Raw genomic sequence first — 14,684 nt, 5'->3', positions numbered from 1 at the left:
GGAATCTCGTATTGCCACTGGAATAATGGTTCAGGGGATCTCTGGCAAAAGTCTCAGAGTTGAGCCTGGAGCAGAGATGTACAGGGACATGGGATCTAAGGGAGGGGACCTCTGTGTTGTCTTTGCAGACACAGAAGTGAGATTTCTCACTGGGTACCATGATTCTTGTGCCCTCCACCTCCTGTGTGTGTGGCTTCTCACTTCCTCCTACTTCTCTTCCACAAGAAAGGAGAGACCCAGATTTTGCCCTGAGTGCCTGCAGTCTCTGATCAAGGAAAACACCCAGGATGCGAGGACCCTCAGGGAGCAGCATGTCAAATTGGGTACTTCCCCCTCCAATCTACGGTCAGAGCTGGGGTTACCACTGAGTTGAAATCTTGAATTGGTTCATGTATTTATGCGTACAACTTCAAACATGTAGTGCATGTCAGGATTCATTGATGCTGGTGCTATAAAGGACCTTAAGATAGTCAAATACACAGTTTCTGATTATCCAGATAGTAAGTCCTGAAATGAGCTAACCAGGGGACTGCAGAGAGCTTTTAAGGACCAGAAGTTTCTCCTAAGAAGAGCAGCCCATTAAGGCAGATGACTCAGATATTGCCTTGTGTTACGGCAGGGGCAGACCCCCATGACACGTTTTAATCCCTTCCACCTCAGAGATGCCATGATTCTGAATCTGTGACTCTCATTCTGTGAATTCATGATTCTCTCTTCCTATTACTCTGTGAGTCTACCAGACTATTATTGCATGAATCCACAGGTCTCTACTTCTATAAGCTTCTGCCCAAAGAGATAAGTGATGACTTCTGAGGATAACTCTGTGACTCACCCTGGCACTGGAATTTGTCACCTGACTCTCCACACCTCGCCATTCCAGCCTATAAAATGGGTGGGGCACAACCCACCCACCTGTTTTGGTGGCACATGGCAACAGTATCCTCACCAGAGATGTTCATACTGACTGAAGATGTCAAACCCATTACGGGTAGCCTGACCCCACAAAGCAGGAAGTGAGCCAATCAGAGCTGAGAGGTATCATGAGGCGCACAGATCAGCTAATAGCTGGATGGGCGTTTGCTGCATGGAGGAAGGAGGTTGGTTTAGGCTGTATGGTCAGTGTAAAGCATCCTCACTCAGTCACTCATTCATTAGTGCAGTTAGTGTTCCCCAGGTCCTGTGCTAGAGCCAGGCGATACACGATGAATGTGCTCACAGTTACCAGTGCACAGAAATTAGGGTCTCGTGGGAATAACTGCCTGGACAGTTAGGATATGAATACATTTCCTTGTAGAACAAACCCCTACAATCATAGCATATCATAGCCAGGAGGGGCTTCATTAACTATAACTTCATTAACATTAACTGCCTAGAGATCGCAAGGCATAGTGGAGCCACACGGTGCCACAATGGCAGAATCAGAACTAGGGCTGAGTTCTATTTGTGCCTTGAACTATTTCTGTTTTGTTGATATGCCCTAAAATCGTTGGCCTTCTAGGGTATTTTCTTCCCTGTATGTAGAGTGAGGCTGTCCTATCCTACATCTGATATAGAGAGCTTCCTAATGACCATGTCTATTCGCTAAAAGGTATGGTTCCTAAAACTTCATGTATTTTAATGTTAAAAATAGCATGTGGAAAAAAAAGTAGAATAAACCTGGGCTCAAAATTCCAGATCTACTACCTGTAACTATGTGAGCTCAGGCAAGTTTTGTTCCTTATTTATTTAAGACAGTCTTACGGAGACCAAATGTGATAAGCTCCCCTCTGTGATACATAGAGCTTCAGTGAAAGATAATCCTTGTCTTGTCCCATTTCCATCATAAAACATCAGGCCTGAGTGTCAGCTGAGGTGGAACACAGGAGAATGGGCAAGGGAACAGCCTTAACACCCCCCCTCCCCCAACAGGGCAGGGACTGGTGGGCTTCACACACAAAGCTATGGAGTGCTACAGGCACACTCAATGCGGGAATGATGAGGGGAAGCAGGAAACTTTCAAGCCTGGGGCTGAATCTCCCCTTGCTTCCTCCAAATTGTTCAGGGGCAGACCCTGCACCATTTGGCTTGGAACAGGGAAGTGTCTGTGGCCTCGAGGGGGCTTGTTTTCTTGGTTTAGGGAAATTGGGGAACCTTAAGCATATGGGTCCTGGGGAAATTGGGATCCATTATGGACACAAGCAGAGGCACCTTTCCCTTAGAGGAGTGGGGCCATGGTGGGACCTGCACCGGCTGATATGAGGGAGTGGCAGTTTGCAACCTGGACTTGGTTCAGGATCAAGATACCTTTCTGCATTGGGCAACCTGACACGGGTCAGTGGGAAGAGCGTGGGCTCTGAAACTAGGCAGGCTTGGGTTCAAATGATACTCCATTGCCTATCAATGGGACAGCCTTGGTTACATAGGCCTCTGGGTCTCAGTTTCCTTGTCAAAACAGGGCTAGCATAGCCTACCTCACAGGATGTGCTTAATGCATATTATTCCCATCTCTCTTGCTCTATATACTACATCGAGGAACAGGAAGGAGGCAGATATTCAGTGCTATATCCAGAAACAAAAGGCAACATGTTATAGTGAAAAAGACCATGGCTTATGAAAGCAGACTGCCTGTGTGTGAACTCCAGCTTCTTACCTAATTGCTTTGTGACAATGGGTAACTTCCTTAATCTTTCAGGAACTGTTTGACACATAAAAAGCATTCACTTAAATGTTAGCATCCTCTATTATTATTATCACGCAGTGTTCATTTGGCTAGAATTCCCTCTGTACTGGGGTCTCAGGGATCTAGGCCTAGTAGTGAGGTCCAGGAAGGTGAGGAGGGGTAGGCTGTGAGGCACAGCTGAGGACAGGGGGTCAGAAGGGCATGAGAAGCTGAGGAGACACACCCCAGATATAGAACCTGAGGTCTGAGATCATTAAGTTCCTACCCAGTCCATGGAATTAACCTGGAGTTCTTGGAGGGGCGGCGGTGGGGGGGGGTGCGGCTGCTGGCATTCGGAGGCAGAGACCACCAGGCCCAGTCACCCAAACCAACAGGATTCACCATGGAGGCCCTCGGAAGGAACACACTGTTTAGGCTGGGAAGAAGCAGTGTAGCTTACAGTGTATGAAACATGGAGAAGCTGACTGCATCTTGGACAAGCCCCTGAAGACTCAAGTGACCTAGAAATGGCTTCATATCTACAGATCTCACAGGCATCTCATCTCGCATAACTTCTAGGAAAAGAAGATTGACTTGTTTCATGAAGAAGGCCATGGGAATCGTTTATCTCGTGTTTGGAAAAATTCAGTGTCAAGCAGAGGCATGTCCTGACTCTGAATGAAGAATCAGGCATACTGGGGAAGAATCTCACTAATGCCGTGCCAGTCCTGGTCCTCGTGACCTCTCCTGCTTCATTCAGATGCCATTAAATTGCCTCACTGCCACCCTATAAAAAGCCTCCCCAACAGCCGACTCCTTAGATCCCTGGCTTCTTCCTGTCTTGCTTCTGTCAGCGAAGAGGGTAAGTCTGTGCCTGGCATCAGGGACGCAGCAGGAAAGAGAGGTGGCTCTGGGATGGGATGAGGGTGGTCGGGACTAGTCACGAGGACGGCCACCGAAGGAGCTGGGGCAGAGCTGGTGGGAGCTGGAGGCTGGAGTGTGATGGGGAGAGGCAGCCTTGTGAGCTGAGCTGTGGATCCTGAGTGAGAAGCATTCTTCAGAGAACCACCTCGCCCTCTCCCTCCGCGTGCAGTCATGTGTTTTTCTACTGGGTTCTTTTATGGGGTGGAGTGGTAGTCCAGCCCATTTGAAGAGCAAATGGTGGGAATTCACTCAAACTCCGACCTTGTCAGGCTCTGTGGGGCTCAGCTCGAGACTCATGCTGGCTCAGGAGCCACTGATAAGATCTTGCCTCTCCTGGATCCTGCCTGCCTGGCAAGAGGCAAGAGGGAGACCAAGCTTGAGAGACTTGGTGGTGAGGGGAAATCAACTGGGAAAGAATTACCCAAGGAGAATCTGTAATGATGCAGACACCAAAGTGAGTACGAAGACAGGGGGCTTGGAGAATTGGGTAGAAACAGACATCACTCCTTCCCCCTCTTCATTTTCCACTGTGGCAACTGAGGCACACAGCCAGGCACAGGCACAAAAGCTGAACAAGATGCTTGGCCCTCAGTGCACCCTGTGTCAGGTCTAGGTGCTTGTGACCTTCTCTAAGAAGCTCCCACTTACAGACCCTTCTATTCAAAAGGGATGCTGTGGGTTTCCCTAGGAAACCTTCCTAGTTCTGACAAGACCTTTCTTTTCAGAATTTGCAAAGCCACAGGAAGATGTGTGACCAGCAGAAGCAGCCACAGTTCCCCCCATCTTGCGTGAAAGGTTCCGGATTGGGAGCTATGCAGAGTACCAAAGGTACCTCTGTGAAGTGCCCAGCTCCATCCCAGACTCAAACCTGCGTGAAATGTCCAGCTCCGTGCCCAACTCAGACCTATGTGAAATGTGTAACTCCTTGCCAGACTCAAACCTACGTGAAATGTCCAGCTCCGTGCCCGGCTCAGACCTATGTGAAATGTGTAACTCCTTGCCAGACTCAAACCTACGTGAAATGCCCAGCTCCGTGCCCGACTCAAACCTATGTGAAATACCAAGTGCCATGCCAGACTCAAACTTATGTGAAGTACGCAGCTCCGACCCAGACATATGTGAAGTGCCCAGCCCCCTGCCAGACCCAGACCTGCTCTGTCCAGGGCCCTTCTTTTGGCCAGACCTACTATGTTCAGGCTCCTGCAAATGGCTCGGCCACATCGTGCTACACCCCTGATCCATGTTCTGCTCCCTGTTCCACCAGCTACTGCTGTCTGGCTCCCCGGACCTTTGGAGTGAGTCCCCTGAGACGCTGGATCCAACGGCCCCAGGAATGCAACTCAGGATCATCTGGCTGCTGTGAAGATTCTGGGTGCTGTAGCTCTGGGTGCTGTGGCTCCGGGTGCTGTGGTTCTGGGTGCTGCTGTTTGGGAATTATCCCTATGAGGTCCCGAGGTCCTGCATGCTGTGATCATGAGGATGATTGCTGCTGCTAAATACAGAATGGCCCTGCTCTACCTTCTGGAACCTTCACCAGCTTCTGTCCCCCTCCCCGTATTCCTGGTGGTGTAGAATCTCACTGCTCCACAGTGCACTGTGCTTCTCTATCAAGGCAGCCTGCCAGAGTTAATGCACCCCCCCAAGCTTTGGCAAGAATAAAGCTCTGAATGCAATTCACAGTGACGTCCTGTGTATTTGGTCATATTTATGCTTTTCTATCAGAAATTCTTCCACTTGCTTCACAACAAAGGGAGAGGTGTGCGTGGATATGAACAAGCCAACCAAGCTGGTGCCATCCAGCCTGGGACCCTGAGCATTCTAGACTTCTGCTAATAAACTTCCCCATGCAGCTTAGCTGGAGATTTGAGGGTTGGGGGATGCCTCTTCCCTGCCTTCTGTTGAGTGTGAGGAGAGGATTTGGCCATGCTGAAGCCTTTGTGGTAGCATGATTGCTCTACATAACTCAGGGTTCAGTTTTCTGGATATTGAAAACCTGTGAAATCAGATCTGCTCAGGAGCCTCATGATGACGTCCCTGCTTCTGTGGATTCCATTTTCTCATCTGATGTGCTTGCCTTCCTATGGCCACAGGGTAAAGACCTGAGGGAAAAGGTGAGGACTCCCCTGAGGCAAGTGGGCATTCCCCATGTTGGCTTGGGAGACAGCCCTGGTAGGGAGGGAGAGGTTGCCAAGAGAACCTTTTGGCATAAGCATCTGGGTCTCAGGCCAGAATCCCTTCCTCATGAGCACTTCTTCCATTACTTTGCTGTCTCTGGGGGCTTGGGGCAGACTTTTATAACCAGAGATTGTAAACCCACACACTAAAAAATAGATAGAGGGTTAGTGCTGTTCAAAGCAGCCTCACAAGGCCTGATGCATGAGCAGAAGAGGCAGCATGCTTGGTGAGTATGTAAATGAGTATTCCAACAGGATCTATGGACCTTGGGTTTGTTCTAAGCAACCTCTGTTGGGTTGCCCTGGGACACTCACAGAGAGGCATCTGGACAACTGTGCTGCCTTTGAACATCCAAGTCCCCCATGGCCCCCCAAATCACACCCCACCCCTCAGCCAAACCCACTGCAGCCCAGTCACCAAGCACAGCAGCAGTCTCCTCTTACGGCACCGGGGGCTCCTTTCCTTTTGGGGGTCCGTGAGCTGCTCCTTCAGCAAAGAACATGGGAATGCAATGCTTTTGTATTTATGAATTAAAAATTAGGTAAGTAGCATGAGCTTATGTATACATTCAAATAGTACGGTCGATGCCTGAGCCATGCAGGGGTTAGGGGCCTCGATCCCCCACACAGTCAAAAATCCACACTGTTGACTCTCCAGAAAGGTAACTGCTAGTAGACTTCTGTTGACCAGAAGTCTTACTGATAACATAAACAATTAGCACATATTTTGTATATTATCTGTATTCTATCCTATATTCTTATAATGAAGTCAGCCAAAGAAAAGAATGTGTTATTAAGAACATCATAAGATAGAGAGAAAACATTATATTACATTTATTGAAAAAATCCACATATAATGGGACCTGTGCAGTTCAAACTGACTCTTGACCATGTTGTTCAAGGGTCAGCTGCACATTTATAGATAAAAATTAAGTTACTTTTTAACTTCCAATTCCACACCCTTTTCTAGGACTGACCATACTGAGTTTGGATTAGGTCTTTGTCTAGCCTCCAGTGGCCCAATGTATGAGGCCAATGGATGGCATCCTACAAGACTGGTCCAGTACTTATGTGTTAGAAAGTATTATAGGGAATCCATTTCATATCTCATAACACATTTTTTTATTTTTTTAATGTTTTTTTTAATTTTAATTTATTTCTGAGAGAGAGAGAGGGAGACAGCATGAGCAGGGGAAGGTCAGAGAGAGAGGGAGATACAGAATCTGAAACAGGCTCCAGGCTCTGAGCCGGGCAGTCAGCACAGAGCCCGACACAGGGCTCAAACCCACAAACCATGAGATCATGACCTGAGCCAAAGTCAGACACTTAACCGACTGAGCCACTCAGGCGCCCCTCATGACACATTTCTAGAACTCCCATTTTCTCTCCTCTTCAATTATCCCATATCCTGAGGACCGGTGCTCAAGATTCCCTCACGAAACACCCCAAAAACTCCCTAACAACCAGACGGTATGGTTTCTTTTGTCTCTTTCTCCCTTGCCAACCCCTCAACCCCCAAATCATGTTTGATCCTGGTGGTATAGCCTGAGTCTTTCTGAGTGCTTTGTTACTTTTCTACATTCTTTACCCAATCCTGAGATTCTCCTTTCCAGAGGAACTGACCCAGGAGTAAAAACCTGTCCCTTTCTTCCCAGCTGTTCTAGCTCTCTCTAGCGCATTCTGTTGTTTTTGTACAGGGAAGAGGGAAGAGACTATAAAACTTAAAAGGCAAACACATAATTCTCTTGGTAGGGAGAGTGAGTAGAAGAAATGTAGAAAGAAACAAACACATGCATTAATAAATCTCAGCCCGTCATATATCCTGAAGATCCTCCCTTTTTATTATGTAGAAGAAGCACAGCATGTATTGCCCTGTGATGACCGGTTTTCATTTAATAGTGAATATTCAGCGCCAGTTCTGGTTAGTGCATACAACTGTATCTTTTATTTCTTGTGGTTTGCTTTCTGACATTTCTGATGTGTGGCTAGTCAGTGATTTATTTAACCATCCCCTTGTTGCCCTTTATGATATGCAGTAAAGCCTTGGATTTTGAGTAACTTGTTCTGCGAGTGTTCTGCAAGACAAGCAAACATTTCTAATAAATTTTAACTTGATAAATGAGCGATATCTTGCAATATAAGTAGTACGTGACGCTGAGCGTCACATAATTACAACTGAGGCAATAGTTCTTCCCTCTCTCTCTCTCTTTCTTGCTGTAGGATTGTGGGTAACTGTCTCCCATGCTCATATGCTTGGTCTTAGGCAGAGGTGTTTGGCAGAAATCAGTGATTTTTAAGAATGTTGGAAAGTGCCCACAACTGGCACTAATGTACTTTTTGTCACTTCATAGCATCCACGGACAGTCCTTTGCTTTTCCATACAAGAGTGAGCTTAGGAAGGCTTTGCTTCATTCTAGGTCAGGCCGCCTGCAGTCATAGACCCTTTCCTCTGCTGCCTTATTGCCAGTTACATTAAATACAGTGTATGACAAGAATGTATTAATACTGTACTGTAGTCAACATCCATTAGTGATACTGAAAGTTGTCCTACATAACCATCCTCTCTTTTGTCTCCCTCACACCAGCCATGAAGATTTTCAAAGGTGAGTGCAGGTTAATGTGTTTATTTTTCTTTATTATTTTGCATTATATTATAATATTGTAATCATTTTTATATGAATATTTTTGGGTCTCGGAATGAATCATCTGAGTTTCCATTATTTCTCATGGGGAAATTTGCTTTGATATACAAGTGTTTTGGATTACAAGCATGTTTCCATAATGAATCATGCTTGCAAACCAAGGTTTTATTGTGTATATTGATTTCTCTTTCTCTTTTTCTTTCCTTCTCTTAGTTTTGGTCTCACTCTGTGTCTCTCTCATTATTATGAGTTGCTGCGAAGGTCTTTGTAAATATTTTTAAGGTTTTATATTGAAATATGACACACAGAAAAGTACACAAAATCTAAGTTCATCACTCAACAAACACTTCTGTATAGTTACCACCTAGCCCCAGAAAGTTAATGTCACATTGAAAGCAAATAAATAAAAGTCCCTGATCCCCATAGAGCAGAGGACTAAGTTTGGAGGCATAAGGTGAGGTAGAACAGAAATATCCTTCTATGACTCCAGAAGCGTTGGGAGAGCCAACCTGTGTGTCATGTGAGGAGATGACCATATGAGGAGATGCAGCCAATGGGATCTGGGCTTTCAAGGCACCCAGAGTGTGCCTCTAGGAGCACCTCCCAGTGAACCCCAACAGCTGGTGCTGGAGACTCCGCTCCCCTTACACAGACCTCAGGAGACTGAGTAGCCAGATGTGAGGACTTGAGAAGCCTCTGTGAGCCTGGCCAGTCTGGAAGATCTAGAAGTAACTTTTATGTCTGATTTTCTCTTTTTTTTAATTTTTAAAAAATGTTTATTTATTTTTCAGAGAGAGAGAGAGACAGAGAGACAGTAAGAGAGAGGGAGTGGGGGAGGGGCAGAGAGAGAGAGGGAGACACAGAATCCAAAGCAGGCTCCAGGCTCTGAACTGTCAGCACAGAGCTGTCAGCACAGAGGTGGGGCTCAAACTCACAAACTACGAGATCATGACCTGAGCTGAAGTCAGATGCTCAACTGACTGAACCACCCACATGCCCCAACTTTTGTGTCTGATTTTCATTCATTCATCTAATAAATGGTTACTGAACATCTGTTTTGTTCCAGACACCATCTCTGTTGGTTTACAGCAGAGAAGGAGAATAAATGATTTTTANGGAGGGGCAGAGAGAGAGAGGGAGACACAGAATCCAAAGCAGGCTCCAGGCTCTGAACTGTCAGCACAGAGCTGTCAGCACAGATGTGGGGCTCAAACTCACAAACTACGAGATCATGACCTGAGCTGAAGTCAGATGCTCAACTGACTGAACCACCCACATGCCCCAACTTTTGTGTCTGATTTTCATTCATTCATCTAATAAATGGTTACTGAACATCTGTTTTGTTCCAGACACCATCTCTGTTGGTTTACAGCAGAGGAGAATAAATGATTTTTTAAAATTCAGTAAATAAATATAAAGGTGCACAGCTATGAAGGGAACTGAGTGTCCTGACTTCCTGTAATTTGTCAGTTTTCCCTGGCCAGGGAGATCAGAAAGGACTTTTCTGAGAAAGGGCAGCTCGATCCAAGGTTGAGTAGGAGTTAATTACAGAGCAGCAAGGGAAGGCTTCTCCAGGCAGAGGCAAAGAGTACAGCCAGGGACGCTGTGGTAGGAGGGGGGCCTGGCAGGGGTGAGGGGCAGAAGGGACAGAGTGCATGGTGAAGCNTGTCCAGGGCCCTTCTTTTGGCCAGACCTACTATGTTCAGGCTCCTGCAAATGGCTCGGCCACATCGTGCTACACCCCTGATCCATGTTCTGCTCCCTGTTCCACCAGCTACTGCTGTCTGGCTCCCCGGACCTTTGGAGTGAGTCCCCTGAGACGCTGGATCCAACGGCCCCAGGAATGCAACTCAGGATCATCTGGCTGCTGTGAAGATTCTGGGTGCTGTAGCTCTGGGTGCTGTGGCTCCGGGTGCTGTGGTTCTGGGTGCTGCTGTTTGGGAATTATCCCTATGAGGTCCCGAGGTCCTGCATGCTGTGATCATGAGGATGATTGCTGCTGCTAAATACAGAATGGCCCTGCTCTACCTTCTGGAACCTTCACCAGCTTCTGTCCCCCTCCCCGTATTCCTGGTGGTGTAGAATCTCACTGCTCCACAGTGCACTGTGCTTCTCTATCAAGGCAGCCTGCCAGAGTTAATGCACCCCCCCAAGCTTTGGCAAGAATAAAGCTCTGAATGCAATTCACAGTGACGTCCTGTGTATTTGGTCATATTTATGCTTTTCTATCAGAAATTCTTCCACTTGCTTCACAACAAAGGGAGAGGTGTGCGTGGATATGAACAAGCCAACCAAGCTGGTGCCATCCAGCCTGGGACCCTGAGCATTCTAGACTTCTGCTAATAAACTTCCCCATGCAGCTTAGCTGGAGATTTGAGGGTTGGGGGATGCCTCTTCCCTGCCTTCTGTTGAGTGTGAGGAGAGGATTTGGCCATGCTGAAGCCTTTGTGGTAGCATGATTGCTCTACATAACTCAGGGTTCAGTTTTCTGGATATTGAAAACCTGTGAAATCAGATCTGCTCAGGAGCCTCATGATGACGTCCCTGCTTCTGTGGATTCCATTTTCTCATCTGATGTGCTTGCCTTCCTATGGCCACAGGGTAAAGACCTGAGGGAAAAGGTGAGGACTCCCCTGAGGCAAGTGGGCATTCCCCATGTTGGCTTGGGAGACAGCCCTGGTAGGGAGGGAGAGGTTGCCAAGAGAACCTTTTGGCATAAGCATCTGGGTCTCAGGCCAGAATCCCTTCCTCATGAGCACTTCTTCCATTACTTTGCTGTCTCTGGGGGCTTGGGGCAGACTTTTATAACCAGAGATTGTAAACCCACACACTAAAAAATAGATAGAGGGTTAGTGCTGTTCAAAGCAGCCTCACAAGGCCTGATGCATGAGCAGAAGAGGCAGCATGCTTGGTGAGTATGTAAATGAGTATTCCAACAGGATCTATGGACCTTGGGTTTGTTCTAAGCAACCTCTGTTGGGTTGCCCTGGGACACTCACAGAGAGGCATCTGGACAACTGTGCTGCCTTTGAACATCCAAGTCCCCCATGGCCCCCCAAATCACACCCCACCCCTCAGCCAAACCCACTGCAGCCCAGTCACCAAGCACAGCAGCAGTCTCCTCTTACGGCACCGGGGGCTCCTTTCCTTTTGGGGGTCCGTGAGCTGCTCCTTCAGCAAAGAACATGGGAATGCAATGCTTTTGTATTTATGAATTAAAAATTAGGTAAGTAGCATGAGCTTATGTATACATTCAAATAGTACGGTCGATGCCTGAGCCATGCAGGGGTTAGGGGCCTCGATCCCCCACACAGTCAAAAATCCACACTGTTGACTCTCCAGAAAGGTAACTGCTAGTAGACTTCTGTTGACCAGAAGTCTTACTGATAACATAAACAATTAGCACATATTTTGTATATTATCTGTATTCTATCCTATATTCTTATAATGAAGTCAGCCAAAGAAAAGAATGTGTTATTAAGAACATCATAAGATAGAGAGAAAACATTATATTACATTTATTGAAAAAATCCACATATAATGGGACCTGTGCAGTTCAAACTGACTCTTGACCATGTTGTTCAAGGGTCAGCTGCACATTTATAGATAAAAATTAAGTTACTTTTTAACTTCCAATTCCACACCCTTTTCTAGGACTGACCATACTGAGTTTGGATTAGGTCTTTGTCTAGCCTCCAGTGGCCCAATGTATGAGGCCAATGGATGGCATCCTACAAGACTGGTCCAGTACTTATGTGTTAGAAAGTATTATAGGGAATCCATTTCATATCTCATAACACATTTTTTTATTTTTTTAATGTTTTTTTTAATTTTAATTTATTTCTGAGAGAGAGAGAGGGAGACAGCATGAGCAGGGGAAGGTCAGAGAGAGAGGGAGATACAGAATCTGAAACAGGCTCCAGGCTCTGAGCCGGGCAGTCAGCACAGAGCCCGACACAGGGCTCAAACCCACAAACCATGAGATCATGACCTGAGCCAAAGTCAGACACTTAACCGACTGAGCCACTCAGGCGCCCCTCATGACACATTTCTAGAACTCCCATTTTCTCTCCTCTTCAATTATCCCATATCCTGAGGACCGGTGCTCAAGATTCCCTCACGAAACACCCCAAAAACTCCCTAACAACCAGACGGTATGGTTTCTTTTGTCTCTTTCTCCCTTGCCAACCCCTCAACCCCCAAATCATGTTTGATCCTGGTGGTATAGCCTGAGTCTTTCTGAGTGCTTTGTTACTTTTCTACATTCTTTACCCAATCCTGAGATTCTCCTTTCCAGAGGAACTGACCCAGGAGTAAAAACCTGTCCCTTTCTTCCCAGCTGTTCTAGCTCTCTCTAGCGCATTCTGTTGTTTTTGTACAGGGAAGAGGGAAGAGACTATAAAACTTAAAAGGCAAACACATAATTCTCTTGGTAGGGAGAGTGAGTAGAAGAAATGTAGAAAGAAACAAACACATGCATTAATAAATCTCAGCCCGTCATATATCCTGAAGATCCTCCCTTTTTATTATGTAGAAGAAGCACAGCATGTATTGCCCTGTGATGACCGGTTTTCATTTAATAGTGAATATTCAGCGCCAGTTCTGGTTAGTGCATACAACTGTATCTTTTATTTCTTGTGGTTTGCTTTCTGACATTTCTGATGTGTGGCTAGTCAGTGATTTATTTAACCATCCCCTTGTTGCCCTTTATGATATGCAGTAAAGCCTTGGATTTTGAGTAACTTGTTCTGCGAGTGTTCTGCAAGACAAGCAAACATTTCTAATAAATTTTAACTTGATAAATGAGCGATATCTTGCAATATAAGTAGTACGTGACGCTGAGCGTCACATAATTACAACTGAGGCAATAGTTCTTCCCTCTCTCTCTCTCTTTCTTGCTGTAGGATTGTGGGTAACTGTCTCCCATGCTCATATGCTTGGTCTTAGGCAGAGGTGTTTGGCAGAAATCAGTGATTTTTAAGAATGTTGGAAAGTGCCCACAACTGGCACTAATGTACTTTTTGTCACTTCATAGCATCCACGGACAGTCCTTTGCTTTTCCATACAAGAGTGAGCTTAGGAAGGCTTTGCTTCATTCTAGGTCAGGCCGCCTGCAGTCATAGACCCTTTCCTCTGCTGCCTTATTGCCAGTTACATTAAATACAGTGTATGACAAGAATGTATTAATACTGTACTGTAGTCAACATCCATTAGTGATACTGAAAGTTGTCCTACATAACCATCCTCTCTTTTGTCTCCCTCACACCAGCCATGAAGATTTTCAAAGGTGAGTGCAGGTTAATGTGTTTATTTTTCTTTATTATTTTGCATTATATTATAATATTGTAATCATTTTTATATGAATATTTTTGGGTCTCGGAATGAATCATCTGAGTTTCCATTATTTCTCATGGGGAAATTTGCTTTGATATACAAGTGTTTTGGATTACAAGCATGTTTCCATAATGAATCATGCTTGCAAACCAAGGTTTTATTGTGTATATTGATTTCTCTTTCTCTTTTTCTTTCCTTCTCTTAGTTTTGGTCTCACTCTGTGTCTCTCTCATTATTATGAGTTGCTGTGAAGGTCTTTGTAAATATTTTTAAGGTTTTATATTGAAATATGACACACAGAAAAGTACACAAAATCTAAGTTCATCACTCAACAAACACTTCTGTATAGTTACCACCTAGCCCCAGAAAGTTAATGTCACATTGAAAGCAAATAAATAAAAGTCCCTGATCCCCATAGAGCAGAGGACTAAGTTTGGAGGCATAAGGTGAGGTAGAACAGAAATATCCTTCTATGACTCCAGAAGCGTTGGGAGAGCCAACCTGTGTGTCATGTGAGGAGATGACCATATGAGGAGATGCAGCCAATGGGATCTGGGCTTTCAAGGCACCCAGAGTGTGCCTCTAGGAGCACCTCCCAGTGAACCCCAACAGCTGGTGCTGGAGACTCCGCTCCCCTTACACAGACCTCAGGAGACTGAGTAGCCAGATGTGAGGACTTGAGAAGCCTCTGTGAGCCTGGCCAGTCTGGAAGATCTAGAAGTAACTTTTATGTCTGATTTTCTCTTTTTTTTAATTTTTAAAAAATGTTTATTTATTTTTCAGAGAGAGAGAGAGAGACAGAGAGACAGTAAGAGAGAGGGAGTGGGGGAGGGGCAGAGAGAGAGAGGGAGACACAGAATCCAAAGCAGGCTCCAGGCTCTGAACTGTCAGCACAGAGCTGTCAGCACAGAGGTGGGGCTCAAACTCACAAACTACGAGATCATGACCTGAGCTGAAGTCAGATGCTCAACT

The 14,684-nt window shown here is 45.9% G+C and overlaps 1 protein-coding gene across 1 annotated transcript; it reads left to right on the top strand.

Moving 5' to 3' along the window:
* Positions 1-3,369: 3,369 nt before the first annotated feature.
* On the top strand, positions 3,370-10,533 carry KPLCE (KPRP N-terminal and LCE C-terminal like protein). Its single transcript, XM_077746225.1, has 3 exons — positions 3,370-3,500; positions 4,288-4,979; positions 10,270-10,533. The coding sequence occupies exons 2-3, from the start codon at positions 4,309-4,311 to the stop codon at positions 10,382-10,384; spliced, it is 786 nt and encodes a 261-aa protein (XP_077602351.1). The 5' UTR covers positions 3,370-3,500; positions 4,288-4,308; the 3' UTR covers positions 10,385-10,533.
* The last annotated feature ends 4,151 nt before the right edge of the window (positions 10,534-14,684 follow it).

This window comes from Crocuta crocuta, unplaced genomic scaffold (assembly GCF_008692635.1).
Source record: "Crocuta crocuta isolate KB4526 unplaced genomic scaffold, BGI_CrCroc_1.0 scaffold1731, whole genome shotgun sequence".
NCBI lineage: Eukaryota > Metazoa > Chordata > Mammalia > Carnivora > Hyaenidae > Crocuta > Crocuta crocuta.
This window is presented reverse-complemented; position numbering and strand designations above follow the sequence as displayed.

Bases quoted from the DNA above. Each gene is read 5' to 3' on its own strand.
- KPLCE (XM_077746225.1), top strand. From the start codon at position 4,309: ATGTGTGACCAGCAGAAGCAGCCACAGTTCCCCCCATCTTGCGTGAAA. The intron at 4,980-10,269 runs GTGCTGCTGTTT...TGGGTGCTGTAG, and splicing joins TCCGGGTGCTGTGGTTCTGG to CTCTGGGTGCTGTGGCTCCG.